Raw genomic sequence first — 23,593 nt, 5'->3', positions numbered from 1 at the left:
TAGAATTCATGAACGGGCATTTTGAATGGAGAAGTGCAACTGAAGCACAAATTGTCTGACACCGAGCAGAAATTACAATAAGAAGCTTTTTAGATCTGACTTTAGAAAACACTATTTTTCCTGTGTGAAGAACGCAGAATCTCGCGACCCCTAAATTTAATTAGCTAGTTATCTAAGTGAGGGTGAATCATAGTGTTAGCTTTCTTCGGTGTTTGAGAAGTCAAAGCCCTTTGGATGACTTATCTGTAGGCTAGAGGGCCAGTGCTGTCTAAATTTCCTTGTGTTTTTCTCCTCTCATTTCTCAGCCTGTCTGCTCCTCCTCCCCCACTCTTTTTCGAGCAGGCAGGCTCGTTGCCGTAGCGACCAGTACTGTTCTTGCTTCAGACAAGCATGCCTCAACTTTGTTCATTTGAGTAATGTCTTTCGTTTACATTCGCTTGTAAAAGTCCAAACTCACAAAAGGACATTAAGTAAGTCCTACCTATACACGTATAACTTTATGAGCTGGATTGCCTGTCTTTGCTATTTCATTTATTTTTGTTTGCGCTTGTTAGCATATTTAGCTAGCAGCCCCTATGGAAATGCGCTATTACTTGTGCTAATTGTCTTTTTTGGCGCCCTCTTGTGTACTAAGCCGATAATACATAAATCTCGGGATGAGAGAAACGGTATGACGATACTGCCCAACTCTACTGCATGGAGACAGACATACTACATAGTGATAGTGAGATGTGCATGTATGTATGTATGTATGTATGTATATGGTGTATATGGTGTACATATATGGCAAAACTATTGATCTTGGGAGGGTGATGCCAAAAATGATAAGCATGATACGGCACATTTGAAAATTGAAATATTTTATTACATCAAAATACAGCCATAGGAAAACTATGACTGGGTAAAGTGTGTGTGTGTGTGTGTGTGTGTGTGTGTGTTTGGGCTTGGTAAAAGGTTAACATTCCAGGACACTACTGAGCCAGCTGTGGTCAAAATGTTTCACTCTCCTCAGTTCCCGCTCCTGGGCTTTCGTGAGAGCTGGTGCCCCCAACTCCTCACCTGGGCCCCATGCTGCCGACCCCCCCAGATCCTGCCTGGCGTCTCGGAGCTCTGCTTCCCCTTCAGAGTCCTCTTCCTCACTCTCCATTTCCTCTTCTACAGGTTCCTTTTCCTCGCTTCAGCAATTATAAAACAACAAAACACTTGTATAAGGGAGTTGAAAGTCCCGGTCGTGAGGCCAACTAAGCAACTATTCCTAACAGTCAGCATAAAATGAAATTTCGCATAGCATTGTCAAGTTATCTGCTGAACCGAGGTGTATCAGCCTGTTTTCATGTCAAATAGTCATGTAGCCATGTAACCTTATGTTTATCATTTAAAACAACCACCTGGGGGAATCCAAGAACTAGCCTGAATACAAATCATGGGACATTATTTTGGATCTTTTCGGTCAGCATTTGAAAAGTTCTGACGGCATATTGTTGGTTTGAAAAGAAAATCAAAGATTAACGAGAGGCTGATAGTGTTTTCAGCCTCGCTGCCTAGACTGGAGCCATCTCTCTGATCTCCCAGGCCTTTGGCAGAGTGACCCTGAGCAATGTCAACACAGACATCATGCCAAGTCGGAGTGCTGCAGACAACAACCATCCAAATAATGACTTTGCAGTATGCACATGCCTCTTCATGTCATTTTTCAGTCCACATCGACCTCTCAATGAAAGCAGACAGTTAACACTTCACAACCTTCCAAAGGAAGTCAATGGCAGTGTCCAAATACCCATACTTGCTTTCTAAATAGTAGGCAGTTTTCAATTTCAAGTTTAATAGTATGTGACATTTCGAAAAATCAACTATACTTTAAATGCCCGGATGGCATACTCATTTCGGCTTTGACAACAGCTGATCAATAAGATGTGGGGATGTGCTACAGAAGTGAACAAATAGCGGGAAACAATGAAAATCAAGTATGATCTAAATGCTAGGATGTTATACTAATTTCAGATCTAGTAGAATTTGATGCAGACTTTTCCACAATGCATTGGAAGAGGTGGGCTGCGAGTGACAGGCCCTAGTTCTCTTCAAGTAGCCAAACTACAAAACTAGGCTACTTAAAATGGGAAGATGCCAAAAGCTTCTGTGGTGGAGTAAAAAATAAAAAGTAGGCTAAGTAGTTTTTGTTCTCCTAAAAATGAGTATTGCATCGTAGGCTGCATATTTGAAAACAGAAGTATTTTTATTTTACCCATAGTGAATCTATTTTCTCACTGAAAAGTCTGTTCTCTTGGCCTTCGTCAGAGCTTTTAAACTAAATACTAAACCATCTTGATTTCTGAATGTGTCGATACTGCATTATTGATGGCATGTTACTCAGGCCTTTTGATTTGAACATATGTATTGTTTAAGTTTTGTAGGCTACCTATTTAATTCATGGATCAAGCCTGAGCAGTCATTCTGATCTCGTTCTCAATGATCAGTGGCTTAGTTTATTACGTTGCTGTCCAGCAGTTCTGAATTTGCGATGCACCTGACCGTCCATGTTTTCTGTGCAATAGCATTTTGATTTGAACATCTGAAAAGTTTGTGTACTAGGCTATTTGATTGAATTTATATTACACTGTTACAAAGTTGAGTCACTTAGAAATATCCTTGTTTTTGAAAGAAAGGCACATTTTTTGTCCATTAAAATAACATGAAATTGAACAGAAATACAGTGTTGACATTGTTATAGTTGTAAATTACTATTGTAGCTGGAAACGGCAGATTTTTTAAATGTAATATCTACATATGCATTATCAGCAACCATCACTCCTGTGTTCCAAATGGCATGTTGTGTTAGCTAATCCAAGTTTATCATTTTAAAAAGGATAGTCGATCATTATAAAACCATTTTACAATTATGTAAGCACAGCTGAAAACTGTTGTTCTGATTAAAGAAGCAATAAAACTGGCCTTCTTTAGAGTAGTTGAGTATCTGGAGCATCAGAATTTGTGGGTTCGATTACAGGCTCAAAATGGCCAGAAACAAAGACCTTTCTTCTGAAACTCATCAGTCTATTCTTGTTCTGAGAAATGAAGGCTATTCCATGCGAGAAATTAACAAGAAACTGAAGATCTCATACAACGCTGTGTACTACTCCCTTCACAGAACAGTGCAAAACAGGCTCTAACCAGAATAGAAAGAGGAGTGGGAGGCCCCGGTGTACAACTGAGCAAGAGGACAAGTACATTAGAGTGTCTAGTTTGAGAAACAGACCTCACAAGTCCTCAACTGGCAGCTTCATTAAATAGTACCCACAAAACACCAGTCTCAAGTGAAGAGGCGACTCTGGGATGCTGGCCTTCTAGGCAGAGTTGCAAAGAAAAAGCCATATCTCAGACTGGCCAATACAAAGAAAATATTGAGATGGGCAAAAGAACAGACACTGGACAGAGGAAGAGTATTATTATTATTTTTTACAAAGTGTTATGGACAGAAAAATCTAAGTTTGAGATGTTCGGATCACAAAGAAGAACATTCGTGAGATGCAGAAAAAAAATGACAATGCTGGAGGAGTGCTTGACGCCATCTGTCAAGCATGATGGAGGCAATGTGATGGTCTGGGGATGCTTTGGTGGTGGTAAAGTGGGAGATTTGTACAGGGTAAAAGTTATCTTAAAGGCTATCACTCCATTTTGGAGTGGTCAGCACAGTCACCGGATCTCAACCCTATTGAGCTGTTGTGGGAGTAGCTTGACTGTATGGTACGCAAGATGGTACGCTGTATGGTACACCATCAAGCCAATCCAACTTGTGGTAGGTGCTTTAGGAAGCATGTGGTGAAATCTTCAGATTACCTCAACAAATTGACAACTAGAATGCCAAAGGTCTGCAAGGATGTAATTGCTGCAAATGGAGGGTTCCTTGACAAACACACATTTTGAAGGACACAATAATTTAATTAAAAATCATTATTTATAACCTTATCAACGTCTTGACTATATTTCCTATTCATTTTGCAACTCATTTCATGGAAAACAAGGACATTTCTAAGTGACCCCAAACTTTTGAACGGTAGTGTATGTTACAGCACTTTGGTTTCGCTAATAAATATGTTGAAATGGAATCAAAATAATATTTTTCTGTCTTCAGTCCTAGGATAGATCTAATTATAAGCAGCCTGAGTAGGCCTATAACGCAATTCCTATACTATTCAGAGTTAGAGAAATTAATCAAGTTGGAAATTAGCTATTTTCATGCTGGTTAATTCGATGCATGTTTGTCCCACCCCACCTACTCAGCCAATCAGGAGCCGCTACTGTGTTGCACCCGGGGCATACTTTTTTACTAACCGGTACGTGCTAAATAGTATGTGGCGAAGAGCAAATGGTGCAGTCTGTAGTACACTAGTATGGGTATTCGGACACGGCCAGTGTGTGGTAGCCTGCACAACTCCAGTTCTTGAACCGGATGCGCTGGATTCAATTCTGGCCCTGTAGTTGGGATTAAGACAAACCAGGTGGTCAAATTTCATTTGATGTGGCTTCCTCGCCTTGTCTCCATCTGCACTGATGTGTCAGAGCAAGACTGGTGAAAGAGTCCGCTAGGGTGCAAGGCCATCATCACAATACTGCTTTGACCTTAATAGTTTTCAGGCCAATATAGCTTAACCTATTTATTGTGATTCTATGTCAATTGTAATGTATAATTTTAAAAAATATCAGAATTCAGACCTCAATAGTAGAGGCATAGACAGAGGGTGGCCAAAATCTATATGCGGTCCTGAGTCGGAAGCCACGACCGCTACACCAGACTGGCACAATGTCTTTTTTTCATTTTCTTGTCTGGGACAATTAAGTAACTACTAGTTACTGGACTCACCTGGCAGAAGAGCTGGAGATGAGCAGGGAGCGTACGAACATAGAGCAGAGGAACGAGGCTGAAGGCAGGACGTGGGCTGGGGTGTATAGCAGCTGAGGGGGAGAGAGGAATGAGTTATGAGGAGCTTCTGATGCTTATCCCCCCCCCCCCAGGAACCTGGTCTAACTTTCTAATACAATCTAGAAATATTTGTAGACCAATGTCTTAGCTAGCATCTAAAGTGAACTCAGTATATTTAGTAGTTCACAACATGGAAGTATACAAGTACTTGGCATATGCACTATTTAAGCTAAACATGAACTTTGAGGGACAACACTACAGAACGTAGAAACACTAGCTTATTTACAAGTCCGCAAATAAATGGTCAGTGGCCCTTGCATGAATGCGCGTGCGCACATACACACCTCCTTGATGGCAATGGAACCCTGTGGTAGCTGAATCCTTTCTGCCATGGGATTGGTCAGCGCTTCTTGCTGCTGCCTGTGTTTCCCTAGCAACAGATAGAACGGCGTCACGGCAACACTGTCGTCCACCATGAGCTGAAAAACACCCCAAAAACAAATACAGTCAGGACTTCAATAGAGAATGCTATAGATGTAATCTATTCCTGTAACACGTTGGCAACATGTTTCGCAACTGCTTTGTAACAAAGTGAGATTGTACCAGTTTACTAGACGCCAACAGTCTGTCCTCCTCAGTCTTAGTGCTAAACGTCATCAAATCCTACAATGGAGAGAGGATGTCAGACAGAACTCTGTGGTTAGTTACCTGCCAGTGGAATAAGAAGTAAAACCCACACATGCGCCATCACCTCAGATGAACAGGTTCTTTACTTTCAATGTAATTTAGTAGTTTGGGGGATCTTGTATTCAAGGTTTGAATTGGAACAGAACATGTGGTGTGTCCAGTCCTTTAACCTATTAGGGGTGACAAAGGAAAGGAGACGAGGAATCCATGAGTCTGGAGACAGTCTGTGTATTATATATTCACCATGTGTTGGGTGAGGAAGTAGAGTTGGGATCTGTTGAGCCACTGAGCGTGCTCCTCGCAGCTCTCCAGCATCTGGTCGCGCGGGGCAAAGACGGCACGCTGTACCTTGCCCGTGCACAAGGCCTTCTGGGAGTAGAGGGGCCGCGGCTCGCCGGGCTTGAACACAAACACTGGTGGGAGGAGAGGGCATTGATGAGTGAAGCCCATATTACCTATTTTATGTTTAGTTGGTGTTGCCATACCACACAGCCCAAGGACCCAAAGTTTAGCTAGTTGCACACATGTAACATGGCAGGTTCCCCTAGGTATTCTATAATATGTACATTAGTCTTGTCATATGGTAGACCCAGCCAAGTCTAAATCTAAATGAGCAAAGACAAAGAGTCCTGTTGGAGCTAGAACCACGAAGCACTCACAGTCAGAGCAGCCAGACTGACTGCAGAAGGCAGCCATGTTCTCAGACAGTGGGTCAGCCTGGAGCAGGCTCACATCCACGGGGGTACTCCACTCCACTGATTGAGAGAAGGGAAGAGAGAGAAACAAAAGTAGGAAAACAAACATCAGGTCTATGGATTGAACAGATTTTATTTTAGGTTGTGGTCATGTTGCTTATAGGACAATTGCACATAGGCCCACGCACGCCAGAGACGTCTGTCTTACGTGAGCAGGTGAGGAGGTTCCAGCAACAGAGTTGGTTCTTGGTGCTGGTCCCCAACAGGTACTTGGAACAGCTTAACCTTCCAAAACAAAGGTCCCTGGTGGATCATAAAAAGTCTCATTTTTCAAACCCATTCACCATTCATGACCATACCACAACCCACTCACAGGATTAGTGGCAAGGACCTTTTCCACACCAGAGCTACAACAACAAATACAGTCACAAGCAGACGTCAAAGAGAAAATCTATAGGAGGCGGTTACACAAGGGGGTGTGGGCAGCTGGAATAACAGTGCGGAGGCCCAGTGCTCGACTTCCAAAGCCATTTCTGTACCAGCAAGTGTCTACATTACTCAGAGCACATATGAGGCAGAGCTAGCCCTATACATTACATCCTCATTTAGGTGGAGGAAGTGAAAGGATGAAGAGTGATGTATAGTTGACTCTTGGGACCATTGTGAATAACAGCACTAAAACCAGGCCATGCAAATGGAAGTAAAAAGGAACACATTTAAATTGGGAATCGTAAATGACACAGCACTGCAACAGTTAACATTGATCACGAGATCATAGGAAGCAGCTAGGCAGCTCTGGCATGCAATTGAGTAAGACTCAACACCAAATACTAGTTTTCTGCACTCGCTGACCTAAGGAAGGGGGAGTTGACTTGGCAAATATTGTTGTAGAGGCTCCCTCAATGTTGCGGAGCAGGTTCTGTCTCCCAAGTTGATGTGGCTGGCCAATATCACTTGTTTTTTTTGTATGTTCCCGATCTGTTGCCATAAAAGTACACTCGCTTTGAGCCAGTGAAGTCAAATATTACAGACTTATCTACCACGGAGGGTTTTACACACAAGTAAACAATGTCAAGTGTGAATCTAAATTCATATCATGAGTCATAGCTGCTAGTTTAAAAAGCCATCTTGTTTGTTGATAGACAGCCATATCTGCTAACATACACGTTTTTTTGTTAGGAAAGTTGTTGAAATGTCTGCTCGTTTGAATGGTCATGCATGTTTGTGTATACTTATATAAGTGTGTGAAGTTGTTTAAGTGTGTGTCTGTTTATAGGTGTGTGCGAGTGAGCTCTAACCTGATGGCCCCTGGGGGCTGGGACAGGGTGGTAAGCAGCTCCCAGGAAGGGCTCCATACAGTCACCACTTCCTGGAAACCGACAGCCAATAGGGAGCCGTCAGCCGAGAAGCAGCAGCAGCCAGGCTTAAGGTGGTGGTACCCGCCCACAAAGTCACATGACCAGGAGGCGCCCTCTGCTGGTAGTCAGCGGCATAGAGAGAAAGGAAAAGCAGAGGAAAATATTAGAGCGTCAATGTGATTTAGCTCATCATCAATACCTTGATTAGCCGAATCATGTGTCAGGGAACAATAACTAGCAGGTCTCCAGGACCAAAATGGAAGGCCTTCAGGCTCAGTGATAGAAAATAACCATTTACCCTTGGTGTCCGAGTGGTCTGCCAGCAGCCAGGCTTTGAAGTGGCCGTCGAAGCTGATGGTCACCAGCATGGTGATCTCTGGTGAGGGGCTGAAGCACATGGCTATAATCTGGTCCTCGTGGGGGGCTGTGACTGTAGTGTTCAGCATAAAACTTCAGAGGGGGTAGAAGGAAGGGTGGAGATTGGACGAAAGATGGGAAACCACATTTGCGTATATATAGTGTTTGCTTAAGTATGTGGACACCCCTTCAAATTAGTGGATTTGGCTATTTCAGCCACACCCGTTGCTGACATGTGTATAAAATCGAGATATGAAGACATGTATAACAACATGTAACCAGGCTGGCTATGGTGTGCAAACAAATAGTACCTCTGAGTTTGCTCATCGTACGCCCAAAGCTTCAAATTGATTTCTAACTCAGAGCCTTTTTGCGTCCTCTCCTCCACCGTAGCAAGCCAGTCACCGCGGGTGTCGAACGCCGCCTTGACCACTTCAAACTGGTCCAGACCCTCTTCGTGGATGTACTCCTGCTGTACTATGTCCAACTGAAGGTAGAAGAGAAATAGTCAATCCATTTTCATCAGCTTGATTGGTCAATAAGAGTTCATTCAGTTATCAAACAGTTTATTTTGAGTTCATGACAAAAGAGCGAAGCCAGACCTCCAAGACTAAGGCCATCATTCTAGTCATTCTATGTCTAATAGTCACATGACATCAAAGTTCAAGAACCTTCCTCGGTAGCTCCCTGGGCCAAGTTAACAAGGACAGTGTTTGGTGTTCTTCATTGTCAGCTCCAGGCAATAAAAGCTGTGCTTACATTGTAGAGCAGCTTGTCGCGATGGAGAGAGTAGAACTGCAAGTGGCCTGGTTTCCCGTTGAGCACCAAGGCTTTACTACGCGGGTCGATCGTCAGGTCTGTCCGCACATCCTCGCCCTTGACCAGCCCCTGGATGATGGCCGACACTTTAACACAGCTCTGGATGATAGTGATTTCTTGACGGGGAAAATAGGGAGAGAAAAAAGATGGATCAGGCCTACAGATTAAACTCCGTGACAACGTCCAAAAGCCCTTAGTTGTTTGACACAACATACAGTGGGGTCCAAAATGATTGGATCCCTTGATAAAGATTCGCAAAAAAAATTATACAAATACTGAGCTATATTGTATGCGCAATTTTTTGTTGTTGAAATTATATTATTTAATACTAACACAATTGCTCAGAGAAAGATTTAGTTTAACAAGTAATTTAATTTATTTTTTATTATTCTTTACCCCAGCACTCTCCCCTGGCGAAGACAATGAGACAGATTTGTTCAAAAACACATTGCGAGGGATCTTAGACCAATCTGCCATTCAGAATCCTTCCAGATCCTCGATATGTTTTGTCTGCTCTTATAAACTTCCCTTGTGAATTCAAACCACAGGTTTTCAATGAGGTTCTGTGAGGAGACTGAGATGGCCATTGCAAAATGTTGATTCTGTGGTCAATTAACCATTTCTTTGTGGATTTTGGGATGTGCTCTTGTGGTTATTGTCTGGCTGAAAGATCCACGTGTGGCCAAGTTTCAGCCTTCTGGACAAAATGTTCTGGTACTTGATAAAGTTCATGATGCTGTTTGACCTTAACTCATTTGATACCAGAAAATCCTCCAGGGAAAAAGCTGAAATTCTGATGATTCACCACCATATTTTACAGTAGGTATGTGGTTCTTCTCTGATTATGCATCTTTCTTTCAATGCAAAACCCACCAGAGGTGTGCGTGGACAAAGAGCTCTATTTTCATGTCATCTGACCATAGCACTGGTTCCAAATCCAAGTACCAATGCCGTTTACAATGTGTTCTTCTCATAAAACGTTTTTAGAAAAAGTCTGGGTCGTTATCCTTGCAAGGGGAATATTGAACAGGGGATACAATCATTTTGACCCCTATCTTTGAGATGTATTTATTTATTACTTGTTAAACAAAATCTCTTTCTCTGAGCAATTGTGTTAGTATTAAATAATAAAAACAATGGTGCATACAATATAGCTCAGAATTACTTTGGAACACAAGCATTTTGCTACACCCGCAATAATAAGTTTGTGTGACCAATACAATACGATTTGATTTATTTGTTTATATACAGTATTTTTTTGCTAATCTTTATCAAATGTTGGACCCCACTGTACATGGTGATGTCAGCACCAGCCATTGCTAAGATAAAATACTATATGCTACTTGGGAATCTGCTGTCCCTTTCAAGAGTGAGACTGAGGACCCTGAACAGTTTTAAGCATCTTTCCTTAAAGTAATCACTGAAATCCGCTACATAGCAGTTACCATTCCAGTCATGTCAGATCAGTGATTACTTCAAGGGAGGGAGGCAAGATGGAGGAACGAACCATGAAATTATTGTAACAGGTTGCAACAGTCCTTACTGTTGTCAGAGTGGGAGGTGCAGAACAATGAACCGTCAGGTGACACGGCAATGTGTGTGATTGCACCGCCCAGGCGCGGCAGGAAGTCCTTCTGGTTCTCTTGTGTGTAATGCCACTGGACCAGCACCGATTCTATCCCCCCGCTTAGCAGGTTGGTGCCTACAGAAAAGAAGCGGAGACAAAGGCCTGGTCAGAATGCTTCCATCATGAACCAGGAAAACAGTTGGCATAGAGCAGGGGTGGCATTAGCCAGACAGACAATCAGAAAATCAGAGTTTCAAACCATTTCACCTGCATTTTATATTGAAAGTCAACTGTGTTTATTTGCCTAAATAGAATGATCAGTGGCATGCAACTATAGTTTCTCTTCACATTAATGCAACACATTCTGCAAAAAATAGCTGTGTTTTCATCAGATAACAGAAGTGCAAAAGTATTTGGCCAAGAAAATTAGCTTAGAATGAAAAAGCAAGGTATTTTTTCCAAAAACAATGCACTGCCATCAGATTTCTCATGTTTATCATAGAAAGAATGTAGCCAGCTAAATGTCCTAATGTTTTTCTTGAAGTTCATCGAGGATCATTTTGATAAAGAAGGACTGAGAAGCTCAGTTCTGGTGACTTTTATAAAGAGGACATTTTACTCCAAAAGGAAAGAAAATAAAGTTATGCTGACAACATCTAAAATATAATTTCCACTTTCAGAAATTAGCCCAAAAATTGTAAAAATGTTTAAATAATTTTGACATATTGGACCATGCATGGTCTATCAGATGTGCCATTAGCAATAAGCATTATCACCTGTAGCCCAATTGATGCAGCATAATGGCTAGAACATTTACATAGGCTGAAGCATGGGGTTTGTCCATCTGCATTTACCCCATTGGACACAACATCCTGATTGTTGTTGTTATTCATAATTAATATTTTATTATAAATAATTGTTCACTTTCAGGCATTTCTATTACAAAGTTCATCATTGCCCTTTAAGATGCCATTGTCCACTTTGAGCTGTTGCGCAGCTGCTCCTAAACCATGATTGAAAACTTCAGTTGTAACTGCATCTGTAAAATGATGTCACTCGTGCCACCGGAGTAAAGAAATAAAATGGTAGCAATTTATTTTTATTTTTTTAAACAAAGGTCAAATACGCTTTCATAATACATTTACCAAAACAGCTTTCAATCAACAATTTATGTGAACTGATTCCTTGTCAGAACACATGTTTCCCTCCCCATGGCTCTCGCAACTTGAATACGCCTCAAGGGGAATATTTATCTTACAGAACACATGGCAAGCCGACTAGGTAAATAGGTCAAACTATTCTGATTTTGTTTTAATAAGACTACATGGCAAAAATAATAGCACTGGAAAGTTGCATCCCGACCCGAGTGACAAAGTAGAGGCTTTGAATTACTTTGTCAGCAGTAGGCTACCACTGCTTGAGTTGAGTGCCACAGTAGTGCGCATTATAGCCTATTTAATTCCCTTCATCTGGGCAATCAGTGTCAGCAACAATCATGCATGTCAGTTCAGTGCACACAGTTTAACAGAGAAAATACAATATTTGGGAATATATTTCATATAACAGACATGCTTCTCTACACGATAAATGTAGTGTGATCAAAGATGATTTGTATAGGTATAATTCAAAAGTTATAGGGTCAGGGGTTATAGGTTACCTTCAGGGGTGAATTGCAGTGTGTTGACTGCGCCGTGGTGCCAGTGTAGGGTGGAGTATGTGTACTCCTTCTTCTGGTTGAAGTTTCTCCTATGAAGACAGAGAAAGAACATTGATTGAGTGATGCCAATCCAGTGTTTCCCCTAAATTTGGTCTTAACTTCTTATGGCTGGGGGGCAGTATTGAGTAGCTTGGATGAATAAGTTGCCCAAAGTAAATGGCCTGCTCCTCAGTCTCAGTTGCTAATATATGCATATTATTATTCGTATTGGATAGAAAACTCTAAAGTTTCTAAAACTGTTTGAATGACGTCTGTGAGTATAACAGAACTCATATGGCAGGCAAAATCCTGAGGAGAAATCAAAACATGAAGTGAGAAATCTGAGCTTTGTATGTATTCAGAGTCCCCAATGAAATCCCCTTGAGATATTAATGATGTTGCACTGCCTAGGGGTTCCACTAGATGTCAACCATCTATAGAAATTTGAATGAGACTTCTACGGTGTTGTGGGAGTGAATGAGTACAGAATCTATCAGGTGTCTAGCAGTCAGCCATTTTCTGATCACACTTATTCTTCATGGTATCCACTTGCGTTCCATTGCTCATGAAGACACAAAGGAATACTCTGGTTGGAACTGTATTGAAGCTACATGTTAAAAACATCCTAATGATTGATTCTGTACTTAGTTTGAAATGTTTCTTTGACCTGTAATATAACTTTGAAGTTTTTGTCCGATGTAACACTGACCGGAATGAGCGTTTGGATATGTATACCAAACTCACTAACAAAAGAAGGTATTTGGACATAAATAACGGACATTATCGAACAAAACAAACATTTATTGTGGACCTGGAATTTCTGGAGTGCTTTCTGATGTAGATCATCAAAGGTAAGGGAATATTTATCATGTAATTTCTTGTTTATGTTGACCCCATCATTTCGGCTATTGTGACTTTTACTTCTGAGCGCCGTCTCAGATTATTGCATGGGTTTCTTTTTCCATAAAGTTTTTTTGAAATCTGACACAGCGGTTGCATTAAGGAGAGGTATATCTATAATTCCATGTGTATTACTTGTATTATCATCTACATTTATGATGAGTATTTCTGTTGAATGATGTGGCTATGCAAAATCACTGGATGTTTTTGGAACTAGTGAACGTAACGCGCCAATGTAAACTCAGATTTGGATAAATATGAACTTTATCAAACAAAACATACATGTATTGTGTAACATGACGTCCTATGAGTGTCATCTGAAGATGATCAAAGGTTGGTGATTAATTGTATCTCTATTTGTGGTTTTTGTGACTCTGGCTGGAAAATATTTTGCTGGAAAAATGGCTGTGTTTTTCTGTGGCTATGTGGTGACCTAACATCGTTTGTGGTGCTTTTGCTGTAAAGCATATTTGAAATCGGACACTGTGGTGTGATTAACAACAAGATTAACTTTAAAATGGTATGAGATGTGTGTGTTTGAGGAATTTTAATTATGAGATTTTTGATGTTTTGAAATTGGCGCCCTGCACTTTCACTGGCAGTTGTCATATCGATCCCGTTAACGGGATTGCAGCCATAAGAAGTTTTAAGTGTGGCCATGTATGGTCATGGCCGCAATGTTCTTCCGGCATCACTCACCACAGGCGAATTTTGCCGTCCTCGTGACCTGTGGCGATACAGTCCTCTTTAGGGTGGCACGAGACACAGGTGAAGGCATTCTTAGCCCCTTTCTTATTCCCCGGCTTGAGGAAAAACCTGTGAGGCACAGAAACAGACAATACAGTTGAATGAGTGCTATGACTGGTGATGACCAATGTTTAGTTGGGCAATGTCAAATCCCCATAAAATACTGTAATGTAATCAACCCCGTTTCCAGACGAGGGGGTTGCTCAAAACAATCGAGAGGGCTGGCTGAACTCCCCCACTCCTGACCACAGACAAGCAGAAAGGCCACTCATCCAACAGACAGGACTGCCGTTCAGCGTGCTTGGACTTGTATTGCACAAACACTAGCCAGAAAGACATTAACATTCATGCTTACAGTCCTTGAAGGGGACAGCCTCCTGACAGGGCAGAATGTTGTTTACCTGTGAGACTTCTGATTCTTGAAGAAAAACACCTCAAGCTGTAAACCTTTGACAGCAGCAATGTATTCACCCTGTTAGATTGGAGGAATAAACAAGCTTTTCACATATTGGAGGTGGTAATAAAAAAAAACGAAAACCTCTCACTTAACAATACAATGGCAAACTATGACAAGTGACCCAAGAGTAAGTTGTTTGCTGCCAGAGACTTGTTTGCTACTGAAGTTCCAGGTAGGCCTACTACACGTACCTTTCTGCCAAAGGAGGCAGCCCCAGAGGGGCTGACATCACACAGGACGGCCGAGAGCTCTCGCGCCTCCACTTCCTGGTCCCCACTTAAGGGCAGATGAACAGCCACCAGCTGGAACAGCTCTAAAGACACACACACACCACATCAGAGATCACCCTCCTCCACATTCTGCACTATTATGTTGACCAATTACAAAATAAATCACTTGTGACTTGAAAGAACACTGGCACAAGGCCCTATATAGGCATTTAAGGACAATTGATGTGCAAATGCCAACCTCTGATTTGTACTTACCAGAGCTTTTGTCATTTGCCATTGGGACGACGACAAACACAACTCCTCCATGATTTTCAGAGACGTATATGGAGTAGATGGGGTACCCAATAATGAAGGTCTGAAAAGTATTATAGTAACGTGATTTATAAATACAGAACCAATCAAAAGTTGACAAACCTACTTATTCCGGGGATTCTTTATTTGTACTATTTTCTACATTGTAGAAAAATGGTGAAGATATCAAAACTAGGAAATAAACACATGGAATCTTGTAGTAAACAAGTGTTAAATTCAAATATATTTTTACATTTGATTCTTCAAAGTAGCCACCCTTTGCCTTGACAGCTTTGCACACTTGGCATTCTCGCAAACATTCTAGTCAACTGGAATGCATTTAAAATTACAGGTGTGCCTTGTTAAAAGTTGATTTGTGGAATTTCTTTCCTTCTTAATGTGTTTGACCCAATCAGTTGTGTTGTGACATGGTAGGGGTGGTATACAGATATTGGCCCTATTTGGTAAAAGACCAAGTCCATATTATGACAAGAACAGCTCAAATAAGCAAAGAGTTCAACGTCAAACGACAGTCCGTCATTACTTTAAAGACATGAAGGTCAGTCAATCTGGAAAATTAAGAACTTTGAACGTTTCTTCAAGTGCAGTCGCAAAAACCATCAATTGCCACGAGGAAACTGTCTCTCATGAGGACGGCCACAGGAAAGGAAGACCAAGAGTTACCTCTGCTGCAGAGGATAAGTTCATTAGTTACCAGCCTCAGAAATCACAGCCCAAATAAATGCTTCAGAGTTCAAGCAACAGACACGTCAAGAACAACTGTTCAGAGGAGACTGCGTAAATCAGGCCTTCATGGTCAAATTGCTGCAAAGAAACCACTACTGAGGGACACCAATAAGAAGATACTTTATTGGGCAAAGAAATGCGAGAAATGCACATTAGACTGGTGGAAATCTGTCCTTTGGTCTGGAGTCCAAATTGGAGATTTTTGGTTCCAACCGCCTTGTCTTTGTGAGACGAAGAGTACGTGAACGGATGATCTCCGTATGTGTGGTTCTCATCGTGAATCATGGAGGTGTGATGTGTGGGGGTGCTTTGCTGATGACACGGTCTGTGATTTATTTAGAATTCAAGGCACACTTAACCAGCATGTCTACCACAGCATACTGCAACTATACACCATCCCACCTGATTTGCGCTTAGTGGGACTATCATTTATTTTTCAACAGGACAATGACGCAACACACATCCAGGCTGTGTAAGGGCTATTTGACGGAGTGCTGCATCAGATGACCTGACCTCCACAATCACCCGAGCTCAACCCAATTGAGATGTTTTGGGATGAATTGCACCTTTCCAGGGGAAGCTGGTTGAGAGAATGCCAAGTCTGTGCAAAGCCGTCACCAAGGCAGCTTATTGGTTATTACATGATTCCATGTGTGTTATTTCATAGTTTTGATATCTTTACTCTTATTTTTCAAAGTAGAAAATAGTGAAAATGAAGAAAAACCCTTGAACGAGTAAGTGTGCTTTGACGAGTACTGTACATAAAGCAAAAAAGGAAGCAGCGATCGCAAATGATCTTGGCAAAGAGTGCGGCTGTACCTTGATGAGGATGCCATCTGTGAAGTCCCACAATCGGACAGTGCCATCTGCTGAGCATGAGTATACCTGCAGGAGAGTGCAACAATGTCACGTCTACACACAAAACACTGCAATGAACAAAAATTCCTCAGAGACACCAAACCATAGGAGCAACAACAAACCATTCTTTCGACAAACATGCTGATTGCAGACACGTATGTAGCTACTGTATTTATAGCTACCAGATATCTGATACAGTGCCTTGCGAAAGTATTCGGCCCCCTTGAACTTTGCGACCTTTTGCCACATTTTAGGCTTCAAACATAAAGATATAAAACTGTATTTTTTTGTGAAGAATCAACAACAAGTGGGACACAATCATGAAGTGGAACGACATTTATTGGATATTTCAAACTTTTTTAACAAATCAAAAACTGAAAAATTGGGCGTGCAAAATTATTCAGCCCCTTTACTTTCAGTGCAGCAAACTCTCTCCAGAAGTTCAGTGAGGATCTCTGAATGATCCAATGTTGACCTAAATGACTAATGATGATAAATACAATCCACCTGTGTGTAATCAAGTCTCCGTATAAATGCACCTGCACTGTGATAGTCTCAGAGGTCCGTTAAAAGCGTAGAGAGCATCATGAAGAACAAGGAACACACCAGGCAGGTCCGAGATACTGTTGTGAAGAAGTTTAAAGCCGGATTTGGATACAAAAAGATTTCCCAAGCTTTAAACATCCCAAGGAGCACTGTGCAAGCGATAATATTGAAATGGAAGGAGTATCAGACCACTGCAAATCTACCAAGACCTGGCCGTCCCTCTAAACTTTCAGCTCATACAAGGAGAAGACTGATCAGAGATGCAGCCAAGAGGCCCATGATCACTCTGGATGAACTGCAGAGATCTACAGCTGAGGTGGGAGACTCTGTCCATAGGACAACAATCAGTCGTATATTGCACAAATCTGGCCTTTATGGAAGAGTGGCAAGAAGAAAGCCATTTCTTAAAGATATCCAAAAAGTCTTGTTTAAAGTTTGCCACAAGCCACCTGGGAGACACACCAAACATGTGGAAGAAGGTGCTCTGGTCAGATGAAACCAAAATTGAACTTTTTGGCAACAATGCAAAACGTTATGTTTGGCGTAAAAGCAACACAGCTGACTGAACACACCATCCCCACTGTCAAACATGGTGGTGGCAGCATCATGGTTTGGGCCTGCTTTTCTTCAGCAGGGACAGGGAAGATGGTTAAAATTGATGGGAAGATGGATGGAGCCAAATACAGGACCATTCTGGAAGAAAACCTGATGGAGTCTGCAAAAGACCTGAGACTGGGACGGAGATTTGTCTTCCAACAAGACAATGATCCAAAACATAAAGCAAAATCTACAATGGAATGGTTCAAAAATAAACATATCCAGGTGTTAGAATGGCCAAGTCAAAGTCCAGACCTGAATCCAATCGAGAATCTGTGGAAAGAACTGAAAACTGCTGTTCACAAATGCTCTCCATCCAACCTCACTGAGCTCGAGCTGTTTTGCAAGGAGGAATGGGGAAAAAATGTTAGTCTCTCGATGTGCAAAACTGATAGAGACATACCCCAAGCGACTTACAGCTGTAATCGCAGCAAAAGGTGGCGCTACAAAGTATTAACTTAAGGGGGCTGAATAATTTTGCACGCCCAATTTTTCAGTTTTTGATTTGTTAAAAAAGTTTGAAATATCCAATAAATGTCGTTCCACTTCATGATTGTGTCCCACTTGTTGTTGATTCTTCACAAAAAAATACAGTTTTATATCTTTATGTTTGAAGCCTGAAATGTGGCAAAAGGTCGCAAAGTTCAAGGGGGCCGAATACTTTCGCAAGGCACTGTAACTATGTCTCCATACTGGGCGTTACAGGAAAGCCCCCTACAAGATGTCGCCATACATTTTTCAACTTAACTATTCTTGGTGATACTTTTTTGACCGAAATCGAGAACAAAGAAAGTATCTTAGAAGTGTGTGTGTCAGTTGCAGGTCATTCTACAAAAACAAAGAAAGATATTAAATCTAAGGTTTGCACCAAGTGAGGTGTTCTCTTGCCATTTTAGCTGCCTGACATCTTGCATTTTCCAACATCTTTGCAAGAACTGTAGAAGTAGATGAGTGTCACACTGCGCAGCCAAAACAAAGATCTACACACATGCTAGAGGGACTTCTCACTCGGTAAAAAAACAAGATTACATTGCAAAAATAGTAGCACCGCTTTCGCAGTTTTTTTTTTTTGTAGAACCACCTACAACTGGACACAGACATTAAAAGATACTTTCTTCGTTCTTGAGTCAGTGAAAAAAGTATTGCCAAGGACGGCTAGTTAAAGTTTATGGCTTTCCTGTAACGCCCAGTATGGAAAGTTCACACATATCGGGCACACAAACTGGTAGCTACTGTATTTACAAACCTGCAGGTGGTTTGAAGGGTTGCGGACAATGCCTGACACCAGGTCTGTGTGTCCCTGCAAATCATGGACGCATTCCTCGGAGCTGGAACTGTACACTTTCACTGACTCCCCCGAGGCACACAAGAGGAACCTGGTGAAAAGGACCAGAAAGACATCAGTTTACAGACTACGGTTATTCCCGATTCAACGTAGACACCCGACTTTTATTATGATTAGCTAACTAGCTAGCTAAATACCAAAAACAGGTCTAGCTAGCTTACGATACCGGTAAGGTGCTTTTAGCAACTCGGGTGTATTTACATACAATTGTAGCAACGCTAGTGTATTGGGTTGCACAAAAACAGAAATACAATTCTGGGAAGCCAGAAGTTCCAGTTCCATTTCAACCTACTATGTCCGGTGGCCATGGCGGGTTGGTCATTATGACGGGAGGGAATTTGAGACACATTATCTAAAAGATCGTAAGATCGTATTATTAAACAGACTTTCCAAACGTGGGTCTGTTGTAGACAAAAAGGGATAACTTTTGGGGGACTTTTATTTTGACATGAGGTAAGCAGAGAGGAAGTGGGTCCCTTAAGTGTTTTCAAACATGGGCCCTTTCAGACAATTTTTGTGAACTCAGTGAGGTTAGCTTAATTTTTGTGCAGTGTGAACACTCCAAGGGAACCCAGACCCCTCAAAAGAGCCCCGAAGCGAACCAAAACAATCTCAAGAGGTGGTCTAAGTTCGAGTCGCTTGAAGTCTGTGTTCGGTTCCCTTTTTTAGGGCAATATGAACCCAAATCTTGCCATGTTCGCTTGTCATTATTCCCGCACCATACACTAGACTACTGCAATACAGTTTCCTCTTCCATAACCTCAAACATTGGTGCCACAAAAGAGATAAGATGATGTTCAGGTTCACGGAAAAAACATGTGCTGTTTTTGGACACTGGCTAGAGATTGTCAAGGATGCACATACAAAACTAAATACTTTTCTTTGCATGTATTGACACGATGTTCAGATTACTTGTTTGCAATATGATCTATAAGCTAAGAGCTTCATAAGCCATTTATTCGATTGTGGGGTTTGAATAGTGTAAGATGACAACATATTTGGTCAATCTTAAAGGGGCAGTAGCCTTCATCGGGTGTACAATTTTCAATTACATTATGTAATCTAGTTATCCTTTTGCCATTTATTCTGTTACCAATAATATTTACATGTTAATATTATCTTCAGATTATAATTATTATGTCTCATAGTTTAACAAAATGCAAATGTATTAGCTTCCAAAATGTGATTAGGTATATCTAGCTGTCCGAAAACACATTCTGATAAAATGTCTCATCCTGCACTTTGTAAAAACCCAGACTGTGGGCCAGCCAGAGTGCATGTTGCAAAAATACCTTGGTTCCTTTCTAAACATAGCAATGTGAATGCAGAAGGGTTTCGGACCACAAAATAGGTAGAGTGAACTGGCAAAAAAAATAAAAAAAATAAACAGAGTGTAGTCCCCATTCAAAGGGAACAGTTATTCTCCTTTCTTTTCTTCACCGGAGCTCACTTTAAAGAGGACTGAGATGACTGAAAACACCATAAGTTGAAATGGAATTGTATTTCAATTCTGGCTTCCCATGGACTGTTTTTGTGCAACCCAATACAATTGAAAGCAATGCCAGTGTATTTAAATACACGTTAATGTTGCACCCTTGTTGCTTAAAGCACCTAGCTAGTTACCGGTATGTGTAACATTACATTTTGGATCAGTGGACTGCCTAGTTAGTTAATATATACTGAACAAAAATATAAGAACGCACCATGTAAAGTGTTGGTCCCATGTTTCATGAACTGAAATAAAAGAACCCAGCAATTTTCCCATACGCACAAAAAGCTTCTAATTTTGTGCACAAATTTGCTTACATCCCTTTTAGTGATAATTTCTTCCTTGCCAAGATAATCAATCCACCTGACAGGTGTGGCATATCAAAAAGCGGACAAAACAGCATAATCATTAATTACACAGGTGCACCTTGTGCTGGGGACAATAAAAGGCCACTAAAATTAGCAGTTGTCACAACACAATGACACATATTTCTGAAGTTGAGGGAGTGTGCAATTGGCATGCTGACTGCAGGAATGTCCACCAGAGCTTTTGCCAGAGAATTGAATGTTCCTTTCTCTACCATAAGCGGCCTACAATGTTGTTTTAGAGAATTTGGCAGTACGTCCAACCAGTCTCACAACCGCAGACCAAGTATAACCATGCCAGCCCAGGAACTCCACATCCGGCTTCTTCACCTGCGGGATCGTTTGAGACCAGCCATCCGGACAGCTGATGAAACTGTGGGTTTGCACAACCGAATAATTTCGGCAGAAACTGTCAGAAACCGTCTCAAGGAAGCTTCTCTGTGTGCCTGTCGTCCTCACCAGGGTCTTGACCTGACTGCAGTTCGGCATCCTAAACGACTTCAGTGGGCCAATGCTTACCTTCGATGGCCACTGGCATTCTAGAGAAGTGGGCTCTTCAAAGATGAATCCGAGTTTGAACTGAACTGGGCAAATGGCAGACAGTGTGTAATGGAATCGTGTGGGCGAGTGGTTCGCCCAATGTGGGAGGTGGGCTTATGGTATGGGCAGGCATAAGCTATGGACAATGAATACTATTGCATTTTATCGATGGCAATTTGAATGCAGAAATAACGTGACGAGATCCACTGTCGTGCCACTCATCCCCCATCATCACCTCATGTTTTAGCATGATAACGCACTGCCCCATGTCGCAAGGATCTGTACACAATTCCTGGAAGCTGAAAATGTCCCCGTTCTTCCATGGCCTGGAAACTTATCAGACATGTCACCCATTGAGCACAATTGGGATGCTCTGGATCAATGTGTATGACAGCGTGTTCCAGTTCCTGACAATATTCAGCAACTTCGCACAGCCATTGAAGAGGGGGACAACAATCCACAACCAAGAGTTGGTTGTGATCCCTGATCAACTCTATGCAAAGGCGATGTGGGGTGCTGCATAAGGCAAATAGCGGTCACACCAGAAACGGACTGGTTTTGTGATCCATGCCCCTACCAGGTAAGGTATCTGTGACCAACAGATGCATATCTGTATTCCCAGTTATGTGAAATCTATAGATTAGGGCCTAATGAATTTATTTAAAATTACAGATTTTCTTATAAATAGCAACTCAGTAAAATCTTTGAAATTGTTGCCTGTTGCATTTTAATTTTTGTTCTGCACAGTGGTGTAATGTACTTAAAAATTGTACTACTACTTAAGTCAATTTTCTTTAGGAATCCAAAATAATGTACTTACTTCATACAATTTCTGACATTTTGAATGCTTAGCAGGACAGGAAAATGGTCATCCCTACTCTCCACTGATTTGGTGACTCACTAAACACGCATGCTTCATTTCTAAATATATGGTGCCGTCTGGTTTCCTTAATATAAGGAATTTGAAATTATTTATAAGTTTATTATAAGTATATTTTATCCAATTACATTTTTGATACTTAAGTATATTTAAAACCAAATACTTTTAGACTATCACTCTAGTATTTTACTGGGTGACTAACTTGAGTAAAAGAAAATATCTTAATAGAAAATTACTCAGTCATGTATGACAATTGGGTACTTTTTCCACCACTGTGTATAAGCCAATAAGCAATAACTTTTACCCAAAGCGACTTAGCTACGATTATGCTTGCTTCGTCCCCACAAAGTATCGTTCCTAGAGATACTGAATATACCGCTGTTAAGTGGAAACGTTATTTTCGTTTGAGTTGGTTGATCAAGGACGCAAGACAACGTACGGAAGCTTCTGCAACAAGTCGTCTGTATAAACAATGGTTTGATGCGGGACGAAGCAATGGCCATGCAGGTATACATTTTACGTATGGGTGCTCCCGGGAATCGAACCCATAATTATTGCGTTGCAAGCGCCATGCTGTACCAACTGAGCTATAGGACCACAGACGACAATAGCCAATGTTACGTTTCTCTCAAGATTAGAATACTTGTGTTGTAGCTATACAGTACCACGTTAGCTAACGTGCTACTAGCTAACCACAGTAGCTAGCCAGGGCTACAGTTTGCATCCATGCCATACTTGTGACATACAGTTCATTCAGGTTTAGCTCATGTCAGCTGCAATGTACACACACGTACCTGGAATCATTTGTAATAACTGGCTCCCTGAAGTTTATTTTGCTGCCACCAAGGTGAACCACGCGTATTTCTGCGTGCGCCACCATCTTTTCGAATTTCAACTATGAACCTTCGCCTCTGACCCAACAACACATGGCATGCTTCTGTCCTTGTTCATTCAAAACTGGTTCGAAGTCGCCCTCAAGCGTTCTTCTCAAATTACTGCATTTGATTTGTTATTTTTATTTCTTTAAATGATTTAACCTTATTTAACTAGCCAAGTCAGATAAGAACACATTCTTATTTACAATGTTATGTATTGCTCATCATTGTTGTCGGCTGTTGTTTACTTATTTATTTGTCTCATCACATTATTATACAAAAAAACAGAAACGTAGCTAATACACCAGTATTTATTGTTTCGAGTGGTCTTTTTAGTGGTATGGGGATCCAGTATTGCGTCGCTGATCGCATTGATTGACAGATCATCCCTGAAGTTGTTTTATTACGTAAAAGTTCATTCACATTATGACGTTGCCTGTGTTACCGTATAAAATGCGATAGATTATCTCTTTGGTAATCACTTGGTAAAGTTTTACATGATGGGAACATAGGCTCCAGGCATAGACTTTAACCATGGAGGATAATAAGGTAAGCCTATGAATTGCTAACAGAGAAGCCCTGTGCAGTGGTGCAGGAACCGCTGTTCCGTCTTTTTTTAAATGCTGCGG

General features: G+C 41.3%; 1 protein-coding gene across 2 annotated transcripts; it reads right to left on the bottom strand.

Moving 5' to 3' along the window:
- Positions 1-843: 843 nt before the first annotated feature.
- Positions 844-22,995, bottom strand: LOC139380357 (WD repeat domain 75). Of its 2 annotated transcripts, none has more exons than XM_071122973.1 (20): positions 22,884-22,995; positions 18,717-18,846; positions 16,289-16,354; positions 14,687-14,786; positions 14,393-14,514; positions 14,146-14,216; positions 13,697-13,813; positions 12,059-12,147; positions 10,378-10,536; positions 8,775-8,950; positions 8,327-8,502; positions 7,957-8,108; positions 7,599-7,776; positions 6,509-6,603; positions 6,265-6,360; positions 5,849-6,018; positions 5,522-5,581; positions 5,263-5,397; positions 4,859-4,950; positions 844-1,175 (listed from the first exon to the last, which is right to left on the bottom strand). In XM_071122973.1, the coding sequence occupies exons 1-20, from the start codon at positions 22,967-22,969 to the stop codon at positions 956-958; spliced, it is 2,490 nt and encodes an 829-aa protein (XP_070979074.1). In that variant the 5' UTR covers positions 22,970-22,995; the 3' UTR covers positions 844-955. The 2 variants fall into 2 exon arrangements, with proteins under 2 accessions (XP_070979074.1, XP_070979075.1); XM_071122974.1 differs by having other exon boundaries at positions 7,599-7,773.
- Positions 22,996-23,593: the final 598 nt, after the last annotated feature.

The sequence above is a fragment of the Oncorhynchus clarkii genome, chromosome 22 (assembly GCF_045791955.1).
Source record: "Oncorhynchus clarkii lewisi isolate Uvic-CL-2024 chromosome 22, UVic_Ocla_1.0, whole genome shotgun sequence".
Lineage (NCBI taxonomy): Eukaryota > Metazoa > Chordata > Actinopteri > Salmoniformes > Salmonidae > Oncorhynchus > Oncorhynchus clarkii.
The sequence above is the reverse complement of the archived record's forward strand: the minus strand, read 5'-3'. Positions and strand labels throughout refer to the sequence as shown.